Source organism: Pelophylax lessonae (genome assembly GCF_965119305.1).
Source record: "Pelophylax lessonae genome assembly, chromosome: 1".
Classification (NCBI taxonomy): Eukaryota; Metazoa; Chordata; class Amphibia; order Anura; family Ranidae; genus Pelophylax; species Pelophylax lessonae.
In genome coordinates, this window is record NC_138768.1 from 650,529,243 (window position 1) to 650,553,891 (window position 24,649).

At 42.5% G+C, this 24,649-nt stretch overlaps 1 protein-coding gene across 2 annotated transcripts in view; it reads right to left on the reverse strand.

Annotated features, from left to right (window-relative positions):
* Window positions 1-24,649, reverse strand: part of ELF2 (E74 like ETS transcription factor 2) — a 189,479-nt gene that overhangs the window by 20,548 nt on the left and 144,282 nt on the right. For both annotated transcript variants that reach the window (XM_082263655.1, XM_082263656.1), the window contains 2 exons: window positions 22,376-22,489; window positions 2,930-3,103 (listed from right to left, as the gene is read on the reverse strand). In XM_082263655.1, the coding sequence (XP_082119781.1) occupies window positions 2,930-3,103; window positions 22,376-22,489 (288 nt within the window). The remainder of the gene's footprint in view (window positions 1-2,929; window positions 3,104-22,375; window positions 22,490-24,649) is intronic.

Sequence of the window (24,649 nt, forward strand, 5' to 3'; positions counted from 1 at the left end):
GTTGTCGGCGGGGCAGAGTCAGCCACCAGAGTGTGCTTGAGCACCTGCGTCCAATCCGCAATAGCCTGGGCTGCCATAATGGAAGCAAAAATAGGCTTCAGCATAGAGCCAGAAAACGTATAGGCATGACGGGCCAGAGATTCCAATCTCCTGTCCGTCGGGTCCCGTAACACCGAGGTATCCTCAGCAGGGATCGCAGTTTATTTATTCAAAATCGCCACCACGTGATCCACCTGAGGCGGTACACGCCAACGCTCATCAGTAGCCGGTGTAAAGGGATAACGCAGCTTGAACCTACTCGGCACAGCAAAAGGCTTTTTTAAACTGCGCCATTGCTCATCAACCGCACGCTGAAATTCCGTAGAGCAAGGAAAAACCTGCGATGTTTTGCGTTTTCTCTGCGTCCCATAAGAGGACATTAAAGCAGGAGGACATGGTTCATCCTGCAAATGCAGCGTTTGCTTGATAGAAGCAACCAACTCATCCATGAGTGCAAGCTCTTCAGACGAGCCAGGGGGAGAATTATGAACCCCTTCCACCTCAGCCTCCCCATCAGACCCCACAAGGTCAAGGGATGAGTGAGACCCTGAGAAGGGCACTCCAGCCATAGCAGCCCCATCGCCCTCTGAATCAGAGGAAATAGACACCCTGGGCCGTTTTGTGGATCGATCAGCCACCAGCATCTGCACCTGAGCAGCTAAGTTAGCCACAATAGTGGCCAGATCAGCCCCCTCGGGGGAAGCAGCAGCCCCTTGGCCCCCCACCAGGGTGGGAGGAAACTTGCAATCCTGAGAATCCATGCCCCAGCAAAGTAATTAATAAAGGGTACTGCCCCTTTAAGATCGCGGCGAGCGCTGCCCACCGCACCCACTGAACACACTGACCCCCACAGGGATAAGAAAACTGGGCAAGGAATACAGGAAAAAAGGAGATATAAAACCTGGAGAGATCACACAGGCTGCTGCACCGATCGCTGTCCCAGAGGAAAAGGAAGTAATGCAAGACTGACCGCCCCTATGAAGCCTCTGCAAGGCTACACAAACATGGCCACTCGGCTGAGGACAAAACCCTGGGCAAAGAGAACATGGCGCTGACATGTGGGATCGATCGCCGCTCAAAATGGCGGCGTTTGGCACCAAAAACGTGTACAGTACCTCACAGGACCTGCCACCATAATTTTTGCCCCAGAAGAATGGCGGATCGCCGCAGCGATCGCCGCACAGCATGTCTAAAATCTCACTGCTTCATATGACACCCAGCAGAGCGGGAGAGCCCCCCCTCACAGCCCACACACAGGCAGCAAGTGCACACAGGAGCTGACAGGGAGCACAGCTGCCACACAGACATGCAGAGTGACACAGTCCCAGACTGACACCCAAAAAAGACAGGTCCCCACAGAGATACACTTACCAGACCGGATGGCGTGGGGAGCCTGCTCCAGCGACCAAACAGCAGTACTGAGGACAGGGAGTGTCGCAAGCATGACGCAGTGGAGTTGCGGTGCGAAACCGCAATGGCGTCCAGTGAGGTAGCCACCTCACCGATAGCATCCCTGCAGCGAACAGGGATGGGTCGTTCAATGTGCCAGGACAAAACCTAAGCTGAACGCTCGATGGCAGGCTGGGAAGCCCCTGGCCCTGAGCCCTGGGATCCAGGGTGGCCAGACTGAGACCCAGCTCCGCACGATCATCTTCATCAGAAGAACTAACGCTGAAAATAAACAGCTAAGTAAAAGAAAGAGAAAAAACTTCAAATAAAATCAAAAAAGAGAAAAGTGGCTGAGACTAAGAGCCCCAGCACAGGAACAGCCTGCATACTCCTGAGCTAGGCATATGAAACTGAGTTGGTATGCAGGAAGAAGGGAGGTATTGACTGAGGGGACCACCCCCTGGGGGTGGGATATGCTAAAAGCTTTGATATTAATATATTCTGTTGCCTAGCTACTCCTACGGAGCAAAGGTCAATAACCCCCATTAGTGACGAATATGAAGAGGCGGCGACTGTCGGAGGACGTAAGAGAAAATAATAATAATAATTTTGGAGGAGCATTTGAAGAGCTTTTCAGGTGCTTCCCATTCATTTCAATGGAGAGGTGCGCCTCTGAAGCTTTTTTTTTTTTTTTTTTTTAAAGCGCTCCAAACATGCTCCAAGGATGACGCTTGCAGGAGTTTTCATGGCTTTCAGTGTGAAAGGGGTCTAAAGGCTCCTATGCTGCTTATCCAAGGCTCGACAATCCCCGGGCGCCAGGTCGCATTTGCGACTACAATTAGCGACCTGGCGCCTTTGCGACTAGAATTAGCGACCTGGCGCCTGGGGTGCCCTGCAGGAGGTGTCCTGTCCCTTTTGCGCCCCCACCTCCTTCCCCGAGTGCACGGACTTCCGCGCCGTCCAAAAATTGAGGCCCAGGCTTTTCGGCCTTTGCTTAAAGGTAAGTGGACAGGGAGTGGGGTTATTATTATTTATTTTTTAAATTTAAAAAAAAAAAAAATAATAATTTTTTCTTTTTTTTTTAATTAGTAAAAAAAATAAAAAAATTTATATATATATATATATATATATATATATATATATATATATATATATATATATATATATATATATATATATATATATATATATATATAATATCTTTTTTTTTTTTTTCCCTCATCACCGTGCCACAGCCGAAGGCCCCTTTCACACGGGCTGTCTGAACCGGTCCGCCTGTCAGTTTTTCAGGCAGACCTGATCGGACCCTTCATTCTCCTCTATGGAGCAGTAATCTGCCGCCATCTGATCCTGTCCGCCAAAAACAGACGGATGGTGGTTCTATTTTCTATCCATCCCATGGATCGGATCATGTGACAATTCTTTTAGCCTTTCAGAACAGAAACAAAAATATCAGCCTTTTGGACAACCATGTTTAGACGACACAGAAAACAGACACTACCTTTCTTTTTTTTCATTGGCTCTCCGAGATCAAGTGATATTGGAATGGGAGAAGTATCCATTGGCTCAGAGTCTTCAGTGGACACTTCCACCACAGTTTCTGTAATAACGTCCGGCCTCATGGCAGCATGGATGAATTCTGGTGTAGACACACATTGTGGGACATACACTTCCACTGTAGAGAAATAAAAGTTTTTGTACATTTTCTCAGTAATAGTAAAATAATATTTTGACACAATGTGCATAACTGCCTAACTTCCCTTTAGGGAATCTACTGCATCTTACAAAACCCTTGAGAGTGGGCAATAAGGAAAGGCCATCCCCTGCTCCTGTTTTGCACACTAGTCTAGTCCAGCCTCTTTGTTGTGTTTTTTAACCTGTACTATAAAAAGAGAGAAGCATTAACGTGGTTATTGGCAATACTGCCAGTAACTTACGTGTTATATATACATTTACACACACACACTATGCTGTCCAATTAAAATTAAAGTGCCGGTCCATCTTAAATCCCAAATACTGTTCAAGGGATACAGCATTCACAGCGCTGGATCCAATGAGGGCTCAGGCAAGTGTTATGTATACATGGGCAATAAGCCCTGTACAAACAATCAGAAAATCATACAAAAAATACAGCTTTCAAATCCATCGTACGACAATCGGAATGTTAGTACAGAGCTTTCGAGAGCCGATCATGACAGTTCATCCGATCGGACTAGAGATGTGCCGGTTTTTGGTAATGCGATAAATCGCGATACTGCATACGTACGGTATTATTATTGTGGGCATTTTTAAAATACCATATTAACGCCTCGCCGAGTCTCCTGCGGTGTCCGGCTTCCTTGCACAGCTGCGCTTTACTAGATCGGAGCTGCTACTTCCTGTATAGGTCCGGCTCACAGGCGGAGTGATATTACATGCACTCCGCCTGTGACAGGAGGAGCCATACACAGGAAGCATCGGCTTTGCTCTATACTGCAGCCGCATGCTTCCTCCTAGGCTCAACCACAGAGCCACTGCCTACAAGCAAATCCCTGCAAGTACCTACCCACTACTATATGAAAGATTTTCTTTATATTATATATATATATATATATATATATATATATATATATATATATATATATATTGTTAAACTTTCAGTGCGAAATAGAAATACATTTTTATTATTATAGGTCAAGAATTGTGAACTTTGAGGCCTCCATTGACCTTGCTACATATTGAGTCAAAACTCTTTAAGTTTGAAACACACATTGCGTCCATTGTTTGACATGGTTTTGTTTGCCTGAACTTTGAGATGAGAAGCTGTGTCATCTGCCCGAAAGGAAAATGTGTTTGACAAACTTTTAAATACAATACTCAGAAAGACAGATAAATAAATCGCTTATCACAGGTGGATCGGCCTTTGGGGGAAAAGGTTTACATAAGACATCCTTCCCCTGGTCTTGAAACACGAAAAACCAGAAAGATCATAAAACTATGTTCAGGCCATGAGACATTTTATCACACAATGGCCGAAACTCAATTTCAGGATAACACCTGTGTTCACCCATCCACAAGCAGGATAAGCTATTGTCTATATCATGAGGAGACAAACGGAAACGGACAAAGGCTAGAATCTATCATTCATTTACCTATAAACCAACAGGGGGGTAGGGTTGTTGGAATCTACATGGAGTCAAATAAACAGAGTCACTTAGGCTGATGAGAACTGCAAATCTCAAAATGAATTTCATAAAATCATAAACTGATATCTTTGCCCCATCATATACAAAAGGTGTTATGGAACTATGATGTTATGACAACTTCCTACTGAGAAGTACATTATATTCTATCATATAGTAGTGTCAAATGGTCAGACATTTCGCCCATATTTTATCATCCAGTCCAAATCATAAATGTACTGTTGTCAACATAATAATCCCTTAAATGGATAATACTCTAATTGGAAACAAACCATGTGTAGAAAAAGTTACATATACAAGCTGTTGTGCATCAATATATATAACTGTATATGTATCTATATAATTCTTACTGCTACTAATCGAAGTCTTGGGTTAAAAAGTAAAATCCAATATATATATATTACATAAGAGATATTAAATATGAGAATGGTGGTATCTAGATTAATCTTTATTCAGATACCTGGTGGATTAAATGGACGTCATAGATGAGAGCATGATTACATTTTATGTTTTTTATAATAGTCTTAAATGGAGGAATCTTTATTTAATTTTAATATACTGGTTAACCAAGAGGGGTCACCCTATGACATCACCAGTTAATGAATAAGTAACTCCAACCAATAGGATAATGTTCCTCCCACTGGGTTTGGCTTATGATAATTTTTACTGCCCTTTTGTTCAACACAAAATAAAAAGAAATGAGAGATGTAAGAGGACACACAACACAACACAACACAACACACATCATATCTTGCCCAATATACATCACACTTACAACATACACACTACTAACAGCCATGCACAGACTCATCTACACACACGACTCCATTTCAATCTGCCATGTATCTGAACCTTTGAGGGACGCCAAAAGAAGCTCCTCCCTAATTGGCCACCATCTTGGAAAAGCAGCCATCTTAAGGAACCTGGTAACTACTATTCTAAGCTATGCGGCCATTTTAAATATGGTAATTATGCCTTGCTGTTATTTGATTATTATTCAATATTGTTTATGTACTTCCTTAAATGTTTTACATTTCGTATTTAAAGGGTAACGAAAGTACAATCCCAGCCGTATAAACCATATGTAGATTTTTCTCTAAAGAGATGATTTTTGTTTTTATAACATTTTTAATATCAGATTAAGCGCATTATTTGCGATTTTACGTCTTCCGTTTTGCATGGCTTATTCTCACTTCATCTGCAGTGGAATGACTTTCGGCCATGTGATTCGCAGACTATTGTGGTCTGATTATATAGAATATTAATTTATGGTTCATACTACACCTGGGAAATACATAATCTTGCTTTATTTTACTTTCATCGTTTAGCTAAATATCACATTGCATTTATCGTTTTAAGTTGGTATTTTATGTAAGGTTATTTCTTTGTGTCACTCAAGTATGATCATTTATGGTGAAAATATGTCTTGCGAATAAATATTCTTATATATATATATATATTCCCTACTGTAGACTGTTTCACTAAGATTGGTATATGCTTTTAAAAAGAAATTAACTGATATAAAAAAAAGAACTTGGGAAAATTGCGTGGTATACTATGAGTGTCTGAACAAAATTAATTGGGTTTTTTTTTTTTTTTAGATATTAAATTATTTGCCGTAATCGGCTGGAGGCACTGCGTCATAATTCTATTGATAGTTCAGACATCGCCTTTTAGTAATAAATTAAAAATAGTCAAATTTTATACCAAAACGCACAACATATTAAATGGAGTTGCACTGCTGAGATATCATTAATTTCTTACATATGCTAATCATAATTTTGATCATGGTGACATAATTAATAACTTTGCAAAAAAAAAAAAAAAAAAGAGAATTTTTTTTTTTTTTAATAATTTTTTTTTTAATTATTTAATTATGAATATTGATAGTAATGCCCTAAAATGTCTACATAAGGTAAGGTTCACGCTGCCAACTCTGGCTAGATGTTAATCCCACAGCCCCAGTAGATTCGGCACAGATCTAGAATATGTAGAGACACCTCTCTGAGTCTAAAATGGTGGTGTATGTATAGGCTAGTTGGAGTCATACCAAAATCCTCAGAAAAAGTCGGGCCAAAAATGGGCACCAGACGTGGGTAGGGGAAAACCTGATGTATGAACTCACCGAAAGCTTCTCTAACCCCAAAGACGTCAGGAAGCGTGATCACATACTTTTAGAATCATGGCCAATCTTACTGTATCTCTGTGAGGAACTGCACCATAAGGCTCAGCAAAAAGGAATTTAGTAAAGTTCTAATCTCCACTCCAAATAATAAGAAGTGAGATAAGGAACCTCCTTGAGCAGGTGAAAGTGACCTCTATTGGGACACATAGGTTAAGAGAATGTAGCGTGAAACTGTAGGAAAAAGTAGAACTGTGGCAGAAGTTTTATTCAGAAAGCTGTAATATAAGCAACCATTTGAAAGAACAATGTAAACGATTAATGCAATAAGTAGGAAGTTTTGAGCAAGGAAAATTTTTTTTTTATTAGTGGAAGTTGCAGAGTAATCAGTAGTTGAAAATTAAGTTGCCGAGTAACCAGCAGTGGAAAATTTATAAATAAATAAATAAAAATAAAAATGTAACAGTTCCAGTAAGGACAGGAATTCATAAATAAATAAATAGGAAAGTTCAAAAAGGTTATGGTGGCCATACAAAAGGGTACTGCTTATCAGTCCTGCATTATAAATAAAATGAAGTAATTAATTAGACCCAGATATGACTCCCAGTCTGATGGTTAAGACCCAGACAAGGGGGGGAGAGTTAGGCAAAGAGTCCACATCCTACCCCAGCCATATTCCTAAGATAGGAGGGCAGAAATTGGGCAGCCATACATAACTAGGTATGAGTCATATCGGGTCACCGCAAAACGACTAGCACCCCTAAAAAGATACCATACACCTCTAGAATTTAAAAAGTTTGTTTTAAAAAGAGTACTGTCCCGATTTTTATTAAGACAGGGTCCTTAGATATTACTAATCATTTTGAGGCCTATGAAAACAGCCTTTCTGTGTTGTGCCTCAAGGATGTAATTTAAAAGTCGGCCCACACATAAAAAAAAAAAAATCCTTAACGCTGCTAGAGCTGCTATATATAATTTAAAATGTACACAGCACCAAAGCCCACTGAATTTTTGCTGTACTGTACTCAAAAGTGCCTAACACCCTTCAATGGAGGAGCCTGAGTACAACCATCCAGAATTTAAAACCCTGTGCTTTGAGGCATCGGCCAGGTACATAAAAATAAGTTTGGCCAGGGACTACAAGTTGGGGTGTTCACTGGAATGGTTGGCAAGAGAGCGACAATTTGCACTCCATCCAACAGACCAGTGAATACAAAGAAAGGCGTGAGCCTGTCACCAAAATTGTGGCAGGAACACACCTTTCTCCTCAACCTTAACACTAAAAATAAATAAATAAATAAAAATAAAAAGGAGCAAGATTTTATACTGGATACCTCAAGGAGGACACCGGACACCCCACAAATAAGGAGGGGGGAACAGAGGCCATTTTAGGATTTCTTTCCAAGGGGACAGGGCCCAAGGGTTCAAAGAATCTCCAGGGAGCATCCCCAAAGAGCCCAATTCACCCTTGAGGATGGAAATCCTCGCTATGCCAAATATCCTCAACAAAAGGGGGGACCCCACAAATAAATAGGGATTTGCCCCATCTTAGGGCTCCCCAAAATCCTCGGGAAGATGAACAGACATTAAGGCCCAGACCCCGCCAGAACCGAGCAAATGGTTCTGATGGGGATCTGTCCCATCTGTCTGTACCCGAGAGACATAGGCACCGCAGGAAGCGGAGCCAAATAAAAAAAAAAAAAAAAAAAAGCCAATAATTCTATTTCTGAAAAGATTTTTCAGCAGAGTAGATGCCAAGGTGGGTCGGATGATCACTTGGTTCACTCAGGGCACTGTAGCCCGAACTAAAATAATTCCTTTTTAGGAACAAATCTTGTGGCCAGCCAAAGGCCACAAAATCCTTAAATGCCCAAATAGCAAGGGATCAGAGGGACACACTGAATGGATGCATAGGAGACAGAGGTTCTAACACCATTTTATCCCCAGGTCACAGTATTGAGGATCCTGAAAATCCCTGTCAGGGGGGATCTTGGTTGTTAGATAATAACTACTCTCCTATTTTTCAGTGGTCACTTCATCCCTCTGACTCAAACAGGTCGCTCAAAGCGGGCACGTTTCGAAAAATCGCCAATGGCGGTGATACAAGGAGGATCAAACCCTAATGACGTAATGAAGTCAAGAGGTTAAAGGTGGTATTACGGTAACCAAGAAGAATCCTCAATGTCAGGTAGTTTTGTTGCCTACCATGAATTGCATTGATGCCCCAAAGGGGGGATATTATATTTTTTTCCTCCCAAGTAGAAGGTAAATTCTAACAAAATAGTATATCACTGTTCAATTGTTCAATGTGTGGTATCCATGGTGATGAATACGTCCCCATGTTAATGAGCCCCAGAAGTCAGTCTCCCCTGGGAAAGGTTGCATATATAGTCTCACCGTCCATGGTGGTCAGATAAAAGGCTGATCACACGATGGAATAAAAGGAGGACTCTGAGGAAGCTCAGGATACCAACCTCACATTGAAATCCCAACTAAAAGTTATGGCTGAAAACTGTGTGTATCATTTTCTCATGGAATCCATTTTCCTTTATAGGACTAAGAGATCCAGGAAGTAAGCAGGAAACCGAGAGTCTGATGTGTCTGAGACACCCAAAGGGGGGTACAGTGTGAAGGACCCCGGGATACCCCTGATGGCCAGTCTACCAAGACGAACCCGTCAAGACAGCCAAAGGCAAAAGTGCCCGGAGAAATCCACATTCCACTGGCCAACAGATGATAACCCTTGGATCCACACCTCACTCGGAGTCACCATGCTTGTTTACTGAAGTCACTACACCTACTTGCAGGTGTCTACACCCCATTCAACTATTCCATACCTATCTACAAAGCTGTCAAAGTCCGATTTAAGCCCTATTTCTTCAAAAGTTCTGCCTTGGAAAAATGTTTCAAACGGCTACGGCAATTTTCACAATTTTTCCAAGAGGGGGGATTTGTTAAACTTTCAGTGCGAAATAGAAATACATTTTTATTATTATAGGTCAAGAATTGTGAACTTTGAGGCCTCCATTGACCTTGCTACATATTGAGTCAAAACTCTTTAAGTTTGAAACACACATTGCGTCCATTGTTTGACATGGTTTTGTTTGCCTGAACTTTGAGATGAGAAGCTGTGTCATCTGCCCGAAAGGAAAATGTGTTTGACAAACTTTTAAATACAATACTCAGAAAGACAGATAAATAAATCGCTTATCACAGGTGGATCGGCCTTTGGGGGAAAAGGTTTACATAAGACATCCTTCCCCTGGTCTTGAAACACGAAAAACCAGAAAGATCATAAAACTATGTTCAGGCCATGAGACATTTTATCACACAATGGCCGAAACTCAATTTCAGGATAACACCTGTGTTCACCCATCCACAAGCAGGATAAGCTATTGTCTATATCATGAGGAGACAAACGGAAACGGACAAAGGCTAGAATCTATCATTCATTTACCTATAAACCAACAGGGGGGTAGGGTTGTTGGAATCTACATGGAGTCAAATAAACAGAGTCACTTAGGCTGATGAGAACTGCAAATCTCAAAATGAATTTCATAAAATCATAAACTGATATCTTTGCCCCATCATATACAAAAGGTGTTATGGAACTATGATGTTATGACAACTTCCTACTGAGAAGTACATTATATTCTATCATATAGTAGTGTCAAATGGTCAGACATTTCGCCCATATTTTATCATCCAGTCCAAATCATAAATGTACTGTTGTCAACATAATAATCCCTTAAATGGATAATACTCTAATTGGAAACAAACCATGTGTAGAAAAAGTTACATATACAAGCTGTTGTGCATCAATATATATAACTGTATATGTATCTATATAATTCTTACTGCTACTAATCGAAGTCTTGGGTTAAAAAGTAAAATCCAATATATATATATTACATAAGAGATATTAAATATGAGAATGGTGGTATCTAGATTAATCTTTATTCAGATACCTGGTGGATTAAATGGACGTCATAGATGAGAGCATGATTACATTTTATGTTTTTTATAATAGTCTTAAATGGAGGAATCTTTATTTAATTTTAATATACTGGTTAACCAAGAGGGGTCACCCTATGACATCACCAGTTAATGAATAAGTAACTCCAACCAATAGGATAATGTTCCTCCCACTGGGTTTGGCTTATGATAATTTTTACTGCCCTTTTGTTCAACACAAAATAAAAAGAAATGAGAGATGTAAGAGGACACACAACACAACACAACACAACACACATCATATCTTGCCCAATATACATCACACTTACAACATACACACTACTAACAGCCATGCACAGACTCATCTACACACACGACTCCATTTCAATCTGCCATGTATCTGAACCTTTGAGGGACGCCAAAAGAAGCTCCTCCCTAATTGGCCACCATCTTGGAAAAGCAGCCATCTTAAGGAACCTGGTAACTACTATTCTAAGCTATGCGGCCATTTTAAATATGGTAATTATGCCTTGCTGTTATTTGATTATTATTCAATATTGTTTATGTACTTCCTTAAATGTTTTACATTTCGTATTTAAAGGGTAACGAAAGTACAATCCCAGCCGTATAAACCATATGTAGATTTTTCTCTAAAGAGATGATTTTTGTTTTTATAACATTTTTAATATCAGATTAAGCGCATTATTTGCGATTTTACGTCTTCCGTTTTGCATGGCTTATTCTCACTTCATCTGCAGTGGAATGACTTTCGGCCATGTGATTCGCAGACTATTGTGGTCTGATTATATAGAATATTAATTTATGGTTCATACTACACCTGGGAAATACATAATCTTGCTTTATTTTACTTTCATCGTTTAGCTAAATATCACATTGCATTTATCGTTTTAAGTTGGTATTTTATGTAAGGTTATTTCTTTGTGTCACTCAAGTATGATCATTTATGGTGAAAATATGTCTTGCGAATAAATATTCTTATATATATATATATATTCCCTACTGTAGACTGTTTCACTAAGATTGGTATATGCTTTTAAAAAGAAATTAACTGATATAAAAAAAAGAACTTGGGAAAATTGCGTGGTATACTATGAGTGTCTGAACAAAATTAATTGGGTTTTTTTTTTTTTTTAGATATTAAATTATTTGCCGTAATCGGCTGGAGGCACTGCGTCATAATTCTATTGATAGTTCAGACATCGCCTTTTAGTAATAAATTAAAAATAGTCAAATTTTATACCAAAACGCACAACAATATATATATATATATATATATATAGCACAGGCATAGCAGCCCACATTACATAATTATAGAGTCAGTCAGTACAGACTCTAAACCACATGTATGCGAATGGGCTTGGGCTGCTATGCCTGCGTTTTCGGCTAAAAAAAAAGGTGCATGCAGAATTTTTAAAAATGCAGTGGCCGTGAAATCTAGATAAAGGAAAGCCTGTGGATGTGGTGTATCTGGACTTTGCAAAGGCCTTTGACACCGTTCCCCACAAACGCTTACTGTACAAACTAAGGAAGGTAGGTATGGACCATAAGGTGAGTACCTGGATAGAGAACTGGCTCCAGGGGAGAGTCCAGAGGGTGATGATTAATGGGGAGTACTCGGATTGGGCGGTGTGGAAAGTGGGGTCCCCCAGGGTTCTGTCCTGGGACCAATCCTGTTTAATTTATTCATAAATGATCTAGAGGAGGGGATATCTAGTACAATCTCTTATTTGCGGATGATACTAAACTAAGCTTGCCAATATCTTCTATGCAGGATGTGGAAACCTTACAAGCGGACCTGAACAAAATAACGGGGTGGGCAACTACATGGCAGATGAGGTTTAATGTTGAAAAATGTAAAGTAATGCACTTGGGGGCCAAAAACCAGAAAGCAAGCTACTCACTAGGGGGGGGGGGGGGAGACCTCTGGGTGAGTCTAGGATGGAAAAAGACTTGGGGGTACTGGTAGACAACAGGCTTGGCAATGGCATGCAATGCCAAGCCGCTGCAAGCAAAGCCAACAGAATACTGGGATGTATAATAAAGGGGATTCACTCCAGAAATAAAGAGATTATTCTCCCGCTCTACAAGACTCCGGTCCGGCCACATCTGGAGTATGCTGTCCAGTTCTGGGCACCGGTCCTCAGGAAGGATGTGCTGGAATTGGAAAGAGTCCAGAGAAAGGCAACAAAAATAATTAGGGGAATGGAGGACATCAGCTATGAGGAAAGACTACAAGCACCGAACTTATTCTCTTTGGAGAAGAGACAATTGAGGGGGGATATGATATCAATGTACAAATACTGTACTGGGGACCCTAGCATAAGGAACAAACTATTCAGAGAAAGGAGATACAATAAGACACGTGGCCACTCACTAAAACTAGAGGAAAGGCAGTTTAACCTTAAAGTTCTTCACTGTAAGAGGGGTAAGGATGTGGAATTCTCTTCCACAAGCAGTCGTATCAGCAGGGAGCATTGATAGTTTCAAAAAACTATTAGATGGGCACCTTAGAGACCACAACATACAGGGGTATACAATGTATGGTTAAAAGCAAACACACACACACACACACACACACACACACACACACACACACACACACACACACACACACACACATCATAGGTTGAACTGGATGGACTGATGTCTTTTTTCAACCTCACTATTAGGGATGCACCGAAATGAAATTCTTGGCCGAAGCCGAATAATAATGAAATGCTTGGCCGAAGGCCGAATACCGAACGCGGCGTTTCGCATTTTTTCCATTTATTTTGCCGCGAACAGGGGGGCGGGGCGTGGACCTAGTGTGAAGGAGCCGCAGTCAGGAGCAGGGGGCGGGACGCGCGCGTGACGTCACACCCCCCTACTCGCGGCCGGACAGGACACCGGCGGCGTGTGAGAAGGGAGCCGCGAGCCGCAATGAGGAAGGTGAGCGGTCAGGGCGGAAGCTGACATTGTTCGGCTCAAAATTATTCGGCCTTTTGACTTATTCGGCCGAACACCGAAAGTGCTATTTTCTCTATTTTCGGCCGCCGAATAATGTTCGGCCGCCGAATATTCGGTGCATCCCTACTCACTATAACTTTTTTCAACCTCATTAACTATGTAAAAAAATCCATCCTGCTTTTGCACCGTGCGACTTACCTGCAGTTCCTGCACACGCAAACTGTTCTTAAATGCTGGGCTGGGCCCACGTATATAAAAACACAGAAAGCTTGCCAGTGCAGTAAGTCGCATGGTGCAAAAGCAGGATGAATTTCAAGGCCACTGCATTTTTTTTTTTTTAATACCGTGATAATACTGTATACCGTGGCAAAACCTTAATTAATCGCAGCATGGAAATCTGATACAGTCACATGCCTAGATCGGACATGCAGAATTTGTTTAATCAGTACAGTTGCTGTTACATCACTTCCGAATTTTTATTCTTTAGTACGAGAATTTTCGTAACTTTTCATTTTTTAAAATGAGATTAGCATGCAAAAAATAATGGCCGAATTATTAGCATGCAAAAAATAATGGACGATAATTCGTCCAATAATCTCATTGTGTGTACAAGGCATTACAACCTCCCCTTTATAAATGGATTCATTAAATGATCTACATTAAAAACTGATCACTTTCACATACATAATAATCAACCTCTAAAAATGAATAATATAAATTCCATTTAATCACAAAACAAATTTACACCACCTGGGATATTTGTCTTGAGATTTTCTTTAATTTCAATAGCGCATGACCCAGCATGAAGAATATTTATCTGAAACACGCTAGTGTTTCTCACAAACTGAAAAGGTAATGGGATAAGTGAAGTCCACAGTAAAGGTGTGCAGTGTCCTCAGAGTACTGGTGTAATAGATGCAGCCGCTGCCTGCCCCCTGGCTATGTGCACTCACAGACCTTCCAAATGTTATGTGGACAATCAACAGGCTGTTCAGAAACACAAACCTTTGCCAAGCAGGGCAGAGTGTAGCAGCACTTCAAACAAGTCCGTTCAAAGAGTCCTGGCAGCATGATCACAATCTGTAGCTTGCCATTATTAAGCATTACATACCACCTACTCCAGGAGGTACATTCAAAAAACTGTGCCATCACTTTAACTGAATTGTACCAGTGCCAACCAAACAAAAGCTCCTTTCACTGTGTACACAAGTGAAATCTTGTCCAAAAAGAACAAAACATACACCAAAGCCAAGGATTATGTAAAGGAATATATACTACAATACAATAATCTGGTTGATGGATTGAAGGGGTGATAGATTTGTTTTTAGTACATCCTGATAATGCATAATTCAAAAATAATGCACAACAATTTAATTCCAATATATTTTTCATAAAAAATCTAAACAATCGAAAACATTTCTTTAACCACTTCAGCTCTGGAAGATTATATTCCCTTCGTGACCAGGCCATTTTTTTCTATTCAGCACTGCGCTACTTTAAGTGATTGCGTGGTTATGCAACAAAAAGGGCTTGCTTTTCATGGTATTTGATCACCACTGGGTTTTTTTTTTTTTATTGTATCAAACAAAAAAAGAACTAAAAAGAAGATTTTTGTAAGATCTTACCGTAAAAATTTCTCTATCGTCCATCGACAGACGCAGGCTCATCTCCATGAGCTGCGTGGGACGTCCCAAAGCAGTATAGGCGCAAGGGGTGGGGAAAAAGGCAACCAGACAGTAACGTCAACTTCAAGAGGCTAAACCTAGCCAACCGAGCATCATAGAACTCAACCAAACAACAGGAGCTCACCCAGGTAAAAGACACCTAAGGCTACATGTACACGGGACGTTTTAAAAAGTCCTTTGAACGCTGGGATTTTTACAGCCATGTAAAGGATGTTTAAAACATCCGTTGTGTCGCTTTTGCAGCCGCTTGCGCTCAGATCCATTTTTAGAGGTAAAAAAAATCATACCCCTTTAAAATGGAAAAAAACGCAAGCGCTAAACGCAGGTGAACGCAAATAATTGCTTTCCAAAAAAACGACACTGAACTCAACTGCCTCTAAATGACTGTAAACGACCCAGTGTGCATGGACAGATAAGATAACAGAGGAGGGTTCAGGGGCATCTGAAAAAAACACCCAACTGCTCCAAAACAGTCGTTTACAAGTAGCAGTGTACATGAGGCCTAAGAGAACAAAAAACAATTCTCTTATGAAACAGCAGCCTGCAAAACCTTGCAGCCAAAAGAGGCATCCAAAGACGCGCCAACAAATCCACCTTGTAAAATTTTGTAAAAGTGTGCACAGACGACCAAGACGCTGCCTACAAAACCTGTACAACAGAGGCCTGATGGCGAAAAGCCCAAGAGGCACTCAGCGCTCTAGTAGAATGTGCCTTCAAAGGGAAAGGAGGAACCTGCCATTTGATTAAAAAAAGCCTGAACAACCGTCTGCCTGATCCATCTCAAAATGGTTGCAGAGGATGCAGCCAAACCTTTGCGAGGATTGTCCAGAAGGACACAGAGAGTCCGACTTCCTGAAGGACTAAGTAACCGTCAGATAAACCCTTATCGCCCAAACCACATCCAGAGAGTGCAAGGCAATCTCCTTGGGATGTTTAGGCTTAGGACATAAGGAAGGCAACACGATGTCTTCATTAAGATGAAAATCCAACACCACCTTAGGGAGAAAAGACGGATTAGGTCTGAGGAGAAATCTCCCTAATATTCTCAAAAGGAGGCTTTTGAAGAACAGACAAAACCAGATTAAGATCCCACGGCAGTAACAGGGATCTCCTCGGAGGGACCAGATGACGCACCCCCTGAATGAAGGTGCGAATCAAACTACTAGTAGCCTACGGACGTTGGAAGTAAATAGCCAAGGCCGAATCCTGGCCCTTGAAAGTACCCAATGCCAAGCGCAGCTCAACCCCTTTTTGTAAAAAGGCCAAAACCCTAGCTATAGAAAACAAGCGAGGGTGCAGCTGAAATGTACGATTTCCACGTACGATGATAGATCTTCCTGGAGGTCGACTTCCTGGCCTTCAAAAGAGTAGGAATCACCGAATCAGAGAGAACTCCATCCCTCAACACCTTGCTTTCAACAATCAGGCCATTAAAGCCAGCGACCGTGAAGCAGGATGGAAGATCGGTCCTTGAGATAGTAGATCTTTCCGCAGAGGAAGACGCCATAGAGGATTCACGACCAATTTTACCAGGTCTGCGTACCAAGACCGAGGGCAGTGAAGAAACCTCAGTAGGAAAATGAGCGGAGGGAAGGCATATATCAGGAGATACTGACCCCCAAGGAGCCACCAAAGCATCTCTGTGGCATCAGCCAGAGGATCTCAAGACCTGGCCACAAACCTCTGAACTTTCCTGTTGAAGCGAGACACAAAACAGATCCACCTCCAGAGTCCCCCACCAGGCACACGGGAAATGAAACACCATCGGATGCAGGGACCACTCCCTCGGATCCAACACCTAACTACTCAGGTAATCCGCCTGCCAATTCTCCACACCCGGGATGTAGACTGCGGAGGGAGACAGAACATTGTGTTCCGTTCACACTACAATCTTGGCCACCTCTTTGGCCGCCAGGGCACTACTAGTGACTGGAGCCACCAAGAGAGCCGACTTCGTGAGATAGCTCAACCGAATCATCTCGTCCAATGACCCAGGATCTCTGTTCCATTTTGACAGAATCTCTTTCTGCAACTGTCTCGTATAAGCCTGAGCAAACGGGACCCCTTTGAAGGTCGAAACCATCAGACCCAGGGCCCTCATGCAAGCCCGCAAGGAGGACTGATCGGCCTCCATCGGCAACCGGGCCGCCCTTTGCAACTTCTGAAGCTTGTCCAAGGAAAGGAAGACCCTGGCCAGAGCAGAGTCGAGGATCAGCCCCAGATAAGTGACCCGCACGGACGGTGTCAGGGCAGATTTGGTAACATTGATCGTCAACCCGAATTCTTGAATTGTCTGAATGGTGATAGAAACGTCCAGCAGATCCGAATGGAGATTGCAAGCAACAGGAGATTGTCCAGATATCCCACAATGGAGATACCTCGTCGACGTAACAAGGTCAGAACGGAGGCCTGGAACTTGGTGAAAACTCTGGGAGCCGAGGCGAGACCAAAGGGTAACTCCACAAATGAACATGCTTCTCTGCCACCGCAAAAGTGGAAAAGTCGCTGATGTCCCTCGAAGCCAGAAAATCCCAGATTCAATGATTACTTCTGCACCCTCACAAAGCGGTTCAGAGCCTTGAGGTCCAGGATCGTACGCATTTTGCTCTTCTTTCTGGGCACAGTGAACAGGTTTAAATAGAAACCTTGAGAGCACAGGTTTAAATAGAAACCTTGAGAGCTTTTCTGCGGAGGAACTGGCACAATCACCCCTTGAGCCTGGAGATATCGCACAACCTCCCGCAGATCCTTCAAATGCTCCAGGAGACAGGTGAAGATTCGACTGAAAGAACTTGTCCCCTGGCTGGGACGAGAATTAGATCTTGTAACTGGAGCAAACCAGTTTGCAAACTCAATAGTCCTGAATGAAGTCCAGGGCTCATGAAAGAAGCGCAGACGCCCCCCCCCCCCCGAGACGGGCGAGGGCGGCCCTTCATGCTTAAGAGGACTTGTCTGCCACACCGGACTGGCCAGCATTGGGCTTGCCCCTGGGCTTCTTAGCTCCTCCAGAAGTTCTGAATGGCTTACCTTTTCCTTGCGCCCGGAGGCAAAAAAAAAACGTTTATGAGCAGAAAAAGGGGGACCCCGCTTAGTACGGAGAGTCTTACCCTTGGAGGATTGAAGAAGAAGAGTACTCTTCCCGCCAGTCAGGCCCTTGATTAACTCATCCAATGAGTCGCAAAACAACCTGTTTCCCAGAAAAGAGAGATCAACTAATGCTTTCTTAGAAGCTTGGTCAGCCGACCAGCTCTTCAACCAAACCATACGTCTTAAAACAATGCCCATGGCGAGACCCTGGCCTCCAGGGGAGACGCATCACACAGGAACACCAGAGCCTGGATCACCTAGTCCAACAGTTCCAGCTGTTCCGGAGGAACAGTCTCGGGGTCCAAGGACTCCCGCAAACCTCGAATCCATTCTGTCACCCTCTGTGACACTAACACAAAAACCGGTTTCAAAATGGAACCTCTGTCAGCACATGAAGATGACGGGAAAGGGATTCCACCCACCTGTCCACTGGATCCCTAAAAACTGGAGAATCCTCCACAGGTACAAGGGTAGATTTGTTCAATCTGGAAACAGGATGGTCCATTTTAGGTTGCACCGTCCAACGGTTGGAGACCTTCTCAGCAAAATGGTACTGGCGTTTAAAGAGCTTAGGCACCACTAACACGTGCTTAATGCGCCACCATTGGCCATTCACAATATCGTGAAAGGTGTCGGGACAAGGGAAAACCCTGTCAGCTTTTGGAGACTTCTAAGAGCCAAAAGCCACCAGCGTCCCTGCCGGCGTGGGATCAACCACCAATTTTTAAGTATCCCACACTGAAATAATCAGGGCTTCCACTGCGCTTTCCTACGCTGCAGCTCAAGACAGGTCCTCTTCACCATCTGACTGCGAGGACAGCAACCCCTCAGGTAGGGGGGTGTCCGGGGCGACCCCATTAGCCTCTGAATCAGAGGACACCTCCATAGATGGAGAAGGCAGCGGCCGTTTTCGGCTATCAAACTTTTTCATGACTAAATCAACTTTAGTTGCCAGGCTTTCCAGGGCTGCTGAAATAGCGGCCAGCGACTGCAATCCGGACTGTACGGGAGTCGCACAGAGTGGGTCTGAGGGAGATTTCCCAGTTTGGGACTCCATATTGCAATTTTCAAAAAACGATATACTGTCGCTTTAAGAGCGCCGATCGCGGTATCCACCACCGATCGCGGTATGCAGGGAACCCCTTTAAACCAAACTGATAGCAGAAAGTGCAAGGATATGCCCGCAGGGACCCCAAATACTGTACCAACTCAGACAAACCGTCCTCCTGAATCCTTCAGCAGCATGGAGAGAAAGTGACCTTGGCTCAGCAGCAGGAAATGACTGCACAGGAAGTGATGTCGCCTGAATAAGGTTACACTGCTGAGTATAGCACCAGGGCTACACAAAGATGGATGCCCATACAAAACAATAGGAAGCTACAGGGAATATGGCTGCCCAAAACAAGTCCATGGGGAAAAAAAAAAAAAAAATCACATTGCCCACACTTAAGATGGCGGCGCCCACGACAAACCATGCAGCTAGGGACCGACACAAAAGGCCTTAGGAACCACAACAGGTACCAGCAAGCCCAAGGTAACATGTCAACCAACCCCCCCCCCCCCCCCCCCCCCCCCCCAGAGTGCCAGGGTACTGCAGACACACAGACCGGCAGGACAGGGGGATCTTTTGGGAGGCACAAATCCCATTATCCCCAGGAGAGGGCCCACATCCCCCACAAGGTCAGCAGTGGAAAAGGGGGTACATTTACTCCCCACACCATGGACCGGGTGGGCTCCGCTCCGAGCAGACTGCCCCCCTTCCGAAGTGGGTGTGCTGCCAGCCGAGGGGTATGCTGCAACTCAGGGCGTTCCAGGTCGTCGCGTCCTGGCGAGGCATCCGCTCGCAGGCTCGTCCTCCTCCGGAAAAGGGGGACCGTCATGGCCAAGCCGAGGTCGGAACAATAACCTGCTCACGCTCCTAGGCCAGACTGGGGGGACCATAAGGATTTAGATTATCCAGTGCGAAGCCCCAGCCGGCATCGTTGTTGTAGATCACCAGGAAAATTCTTCCCTGAACATGAGCTAGCGAGTAAAGAGAAATAAAAGTAAAATATTCTTAAAAGCAAAACTGTGACCAGAGTCCCAGCAGGAAACCTAGGTCCTACTCCTTCTCTAGGCAGAAACAAACTAAAGTGCTAGGCTGCGGCAGTGGGGTTATGCCTGGCGGGACAGCCCCTAGGGCGTGTACATTCAAATTTTCCTGCTTAGACTACTCCTGATGGGGGGAGCATAACCCACTCAGCTCATGGAGAGGAGGCTGCATCTGTCGATGGACGAGAGAGAAAAATTGTGTTTTTTTTAATGTCAATAGTTAGGAAGGGATTAACCTCTAGGGTGGTCAAGGGGTTAAAATGTATGCCTAACAATGCGTAATGTGTGCGGCTTTTTTACTGAAGATCTGTTTCTTATACCTACTTTGCAGGAAAGATTGTTCCCTCTGTCAAGATCCTGCTTGTGCATCTTAAACCCGGAAACAGGCAGCAACGTACCAGTTTTTTGAGGGCAGCCGCAAACAGGCAGCAACGTACCAGTTTATTGCGGGCAACTGGTCCACAAGTGGTTGAACATTAGCCCAATAACTAAAAGAACAATGCAAAAACCCATCTCTGAACTCATTTTTCAGTTACAAACACTAGAAAGCAAATCATCCTCCTCTACAGAGACCTGAAATCTAATTAGTAGAAGTGGTTGATTGTAAGCGAATGATCAACTCAGCAGCAAACAACGTATTAGTGTAGTAGACAACTATACTACAGTAGAGCTCCTATTTACTTGTGCTGACAGGGAATCCACCCAGTCGAGCCATTGTTTTCTCCCGGGAGGATGTCGGTAATGATAATCGCATATAAAATCTGGCAGGCTGGTTGGCTGTACCCAAGTTGATTGATCAATCGTCCAAGATGGTACATTCAGCCTGCCCATACATGGTTGGAATCCTGGCCGTTTCCTGCTTAACTGGCCAAGATTCAAACCACCTATGTCTGGTCTAAGACGCATGAGCAAGAAATACATGTAAAAACTAAAGCAGTGGAGCATAATTAGTAGCGAATGGGACATTGGCCAAATATTCATTGCAGATGAATCTTCCTGATGCATGTTTTATAAATAAAAGGAAATCATGAGCCACCTATAACATTAATGGATTTATAAAGGTCTTATTTTAGTGGGCACATATTTTAGCCCATTGCTGCCCGCACTAAAGCAATTTTACTGCTACAGGGTGGCAGCTCAGCGCAGGATCACGTGTATGAATATGTGACCCTGCATTTACGCCTGCAGGGGATGTGCATGCCTCCGGCAGGTCTGCTGTGCTTGTTCACAGCTAAACCGATCTGCGGGTGCCAGGCATTCAATGTCCTCCGGCACCCACCAATCATCGGTAAATCACACAGAACGGGGATCTGCCTATGTAAACAAGGGGGGGTTGGAAATCGATTCAGCAAGGACTAGAATCCATGTCTTCCCCTAGTAAAAGCAGCACACAGTTTACACAAACACTGGCTAGGCACACATTTAACCCTTTGATCGCCCCTGATGTTCAACCCTTTCCCCACCAATGTCATTAGTACAGTGCAAGTGCATATTTTTAGCACTGTTCAAGGGAGCCTTGTAGTTCTTTGAACAGCGTCTCTGCTTAAAAACTAAAATCTTACGTTAGCCACATGAAGTAGTTTTTTTTTTTTTTTTTTCTTCGAGGGTCAGGATCCAAGAAGAAATAGCCAATCTCAACTATTATGTATGGGGTCCCTATGTACATAAATTACAAATATTACAGCAAATTAGAATGCTTAGACCTATAGCATATGGATAAAGTTATTTAAATCAAGCTGATCCTTTTTACATCTGTATCTAAAAAGAAAAAAAACAAAACACACACACAACACAGTGAGAACCATGCATTACATATTTTAAAGTGTAATCTAGGAAACATTATGAGCAATGCATAATACCTGGGCTCCTGGAGTCCCGGAGAATGGTGGGAGACTCCATGTGTAGCAAAGCCTCTGCCGCCTCAATCGTCTTGTCTGTGCAATGCACATTGCTGCTGTGTACAGATGCTTCAACTGTAAAAAGATGTGCAGGAGCCATTAAATAAATAAAAAAAAAAAAAAAAAAAACACACACAGGAAAATACAAAATGAGAATGCATTCTGGACTACAGTTTTAAGACTACAATTAGTCTACAACCATAATATCAATGTAGGTGCTTTAATTTTACTTAAGTACATTTATAAACCACTGATGACATTTCGCATTTTCTACTGATGTGTAAAAAAAATAAATAAAAAATTTTTCTATGCTATTTCAATTTTGCATAAACTGAAAAGGCTGCTTGGAGAGTACCAGCCCAATGAAAACACCTATTCCACACCTAGTCAAGAGTAGATGGTCTCAGCCAATTAGGCTGCTAACAGAACAAATGCAGCATAAGAGCATGGATGCATTCTCTAAGACACGTTTGTCACTCCAAAGGCCCCTGCAGGCATCATTCAGATATCTTTTGCAGCTGGTGATTCCCTGCCCCATAAGAACAATCATAGCATCAGTTTTATGGGTTGATCATTCTTACAGGCGACTGGAGGGGAACCCCCCCCCACCTGCCCGTGCGATTGGCGAGCCAGAGAAGAAATCCGCCGATGCCTAAGTACACCATAGAGAATACCGACGAGCATATGGCAGTCTCTATGGCTCACAGAAGCCCAGGCGCGACGTTATGATATCACGTCTGGCCTGGCAGTTGTAAATACTGCAATGATCTTGGCTGGAAAGGCTGAGACCATTTTTTTTTTTTTTTTTTTTTTATCTCAGACTTTCCAGCCTAGAGGAGAGATGTGGGGACTTCTAGACCCCGTCATGGCCTATTCTTATTACAAGGGATGTTTACATTCCTTGTACTTTATTATAAGAATAAAAGTGATAAAAAAAAAAAAAAAAACTATAAAAACAAAATAAACAAAAAAAAAAAAAAAATTTCAAAAGCGTCCCTGTCCCAGCACACAGAAGCAAACACATGTTTGGCGCACCCACATGTAAACGGCGTTCAAACCACACGAGAGAGCGAGAGCAGCAATTCTGGCCCAAGACCTTCTCTAACTCTAAACTGGTAACCTGTAAAAAAAACGTTTAAAGCATCGCCTATGGAGATTTTTAAGCACCGAAGTTTGGCACCATTTCACAAGTGCGCAATTTTAAAATGTGACAGGTATCTATTTACTCGGCGTATCATCTTTCACAGTATACAAAAAAATTGGGCGAACTTTATAGTGTTTTTTTTTTTTTTTAAAAGCGCTTAATAAAATTGCTACGCAAATAGCGTCTGACATAAAAGTTGCAAAAACTGCCATTTTATTCCCTAGGGTCTCTGCTAGAAAAAAAACAAGTAATTTTTTTAAGTAATTTTCTAGCAAAAAAAGAAAAAGAAAAAATGATAATTTTTACATGTCGGAGAGGAGTGCCAGAAGAGGATTGGTATGGAAGTGGGTATACTATATACCTGGTTTAAAACAAGGTGTGGTTGGGGGGGGGGGGGGGGATTTTACATGTTGATAAATGGAAGCGTCACCTCCTTGTATTCTAAGCACATACAAGCAATATAGATACAAGTTGAACAGGCTGCGATTGGTAGACCTTCCCCCTAGATAGCTCACACCATATTTTTTTTAACAAAAATAATAAATATCATAGTTCAAATACATATATTTGTAGGATTCAAAACATTTGATATTATTTATTTTTCCTTAGTTTTCCAAAGCTCCTCCCACCAATGTTTCCCTGCAGACAGGCTGGAAAAGTGCAGGGTCACGCGACAGCTTTAGATCAATGATAAAAAGGTACCTTTTTTTTTTTTTTTTTTTTAAATAAAATACAGTGCTATCATCCATATACAAAAATGAAGCAAATGGACAGTTTGCATTTCGTATCACTTTAGGCAATTTGATACCTTTCCATATAAAAAGGGGTCTGGCTACTAGCTTAGCTACAACTTTTATCCCACATCTGCTTCCAATGATTCATATAACACAAAGTCATCATTATCCTTAACCAAATTTAGAAAAAGAAATGTAAATATGCAAGAAAGATACTGATTTTTTTGTAACCTTCCTGTAGTAGAAATGCATATGCTATTATTCCATTAAGCCTCTACAAAGCTATCAGATAAAAGAAAAATAAAAAATTGCAAGAAACAAAAACCCAGATCATTTAATAAATGGATAAAGTAACTG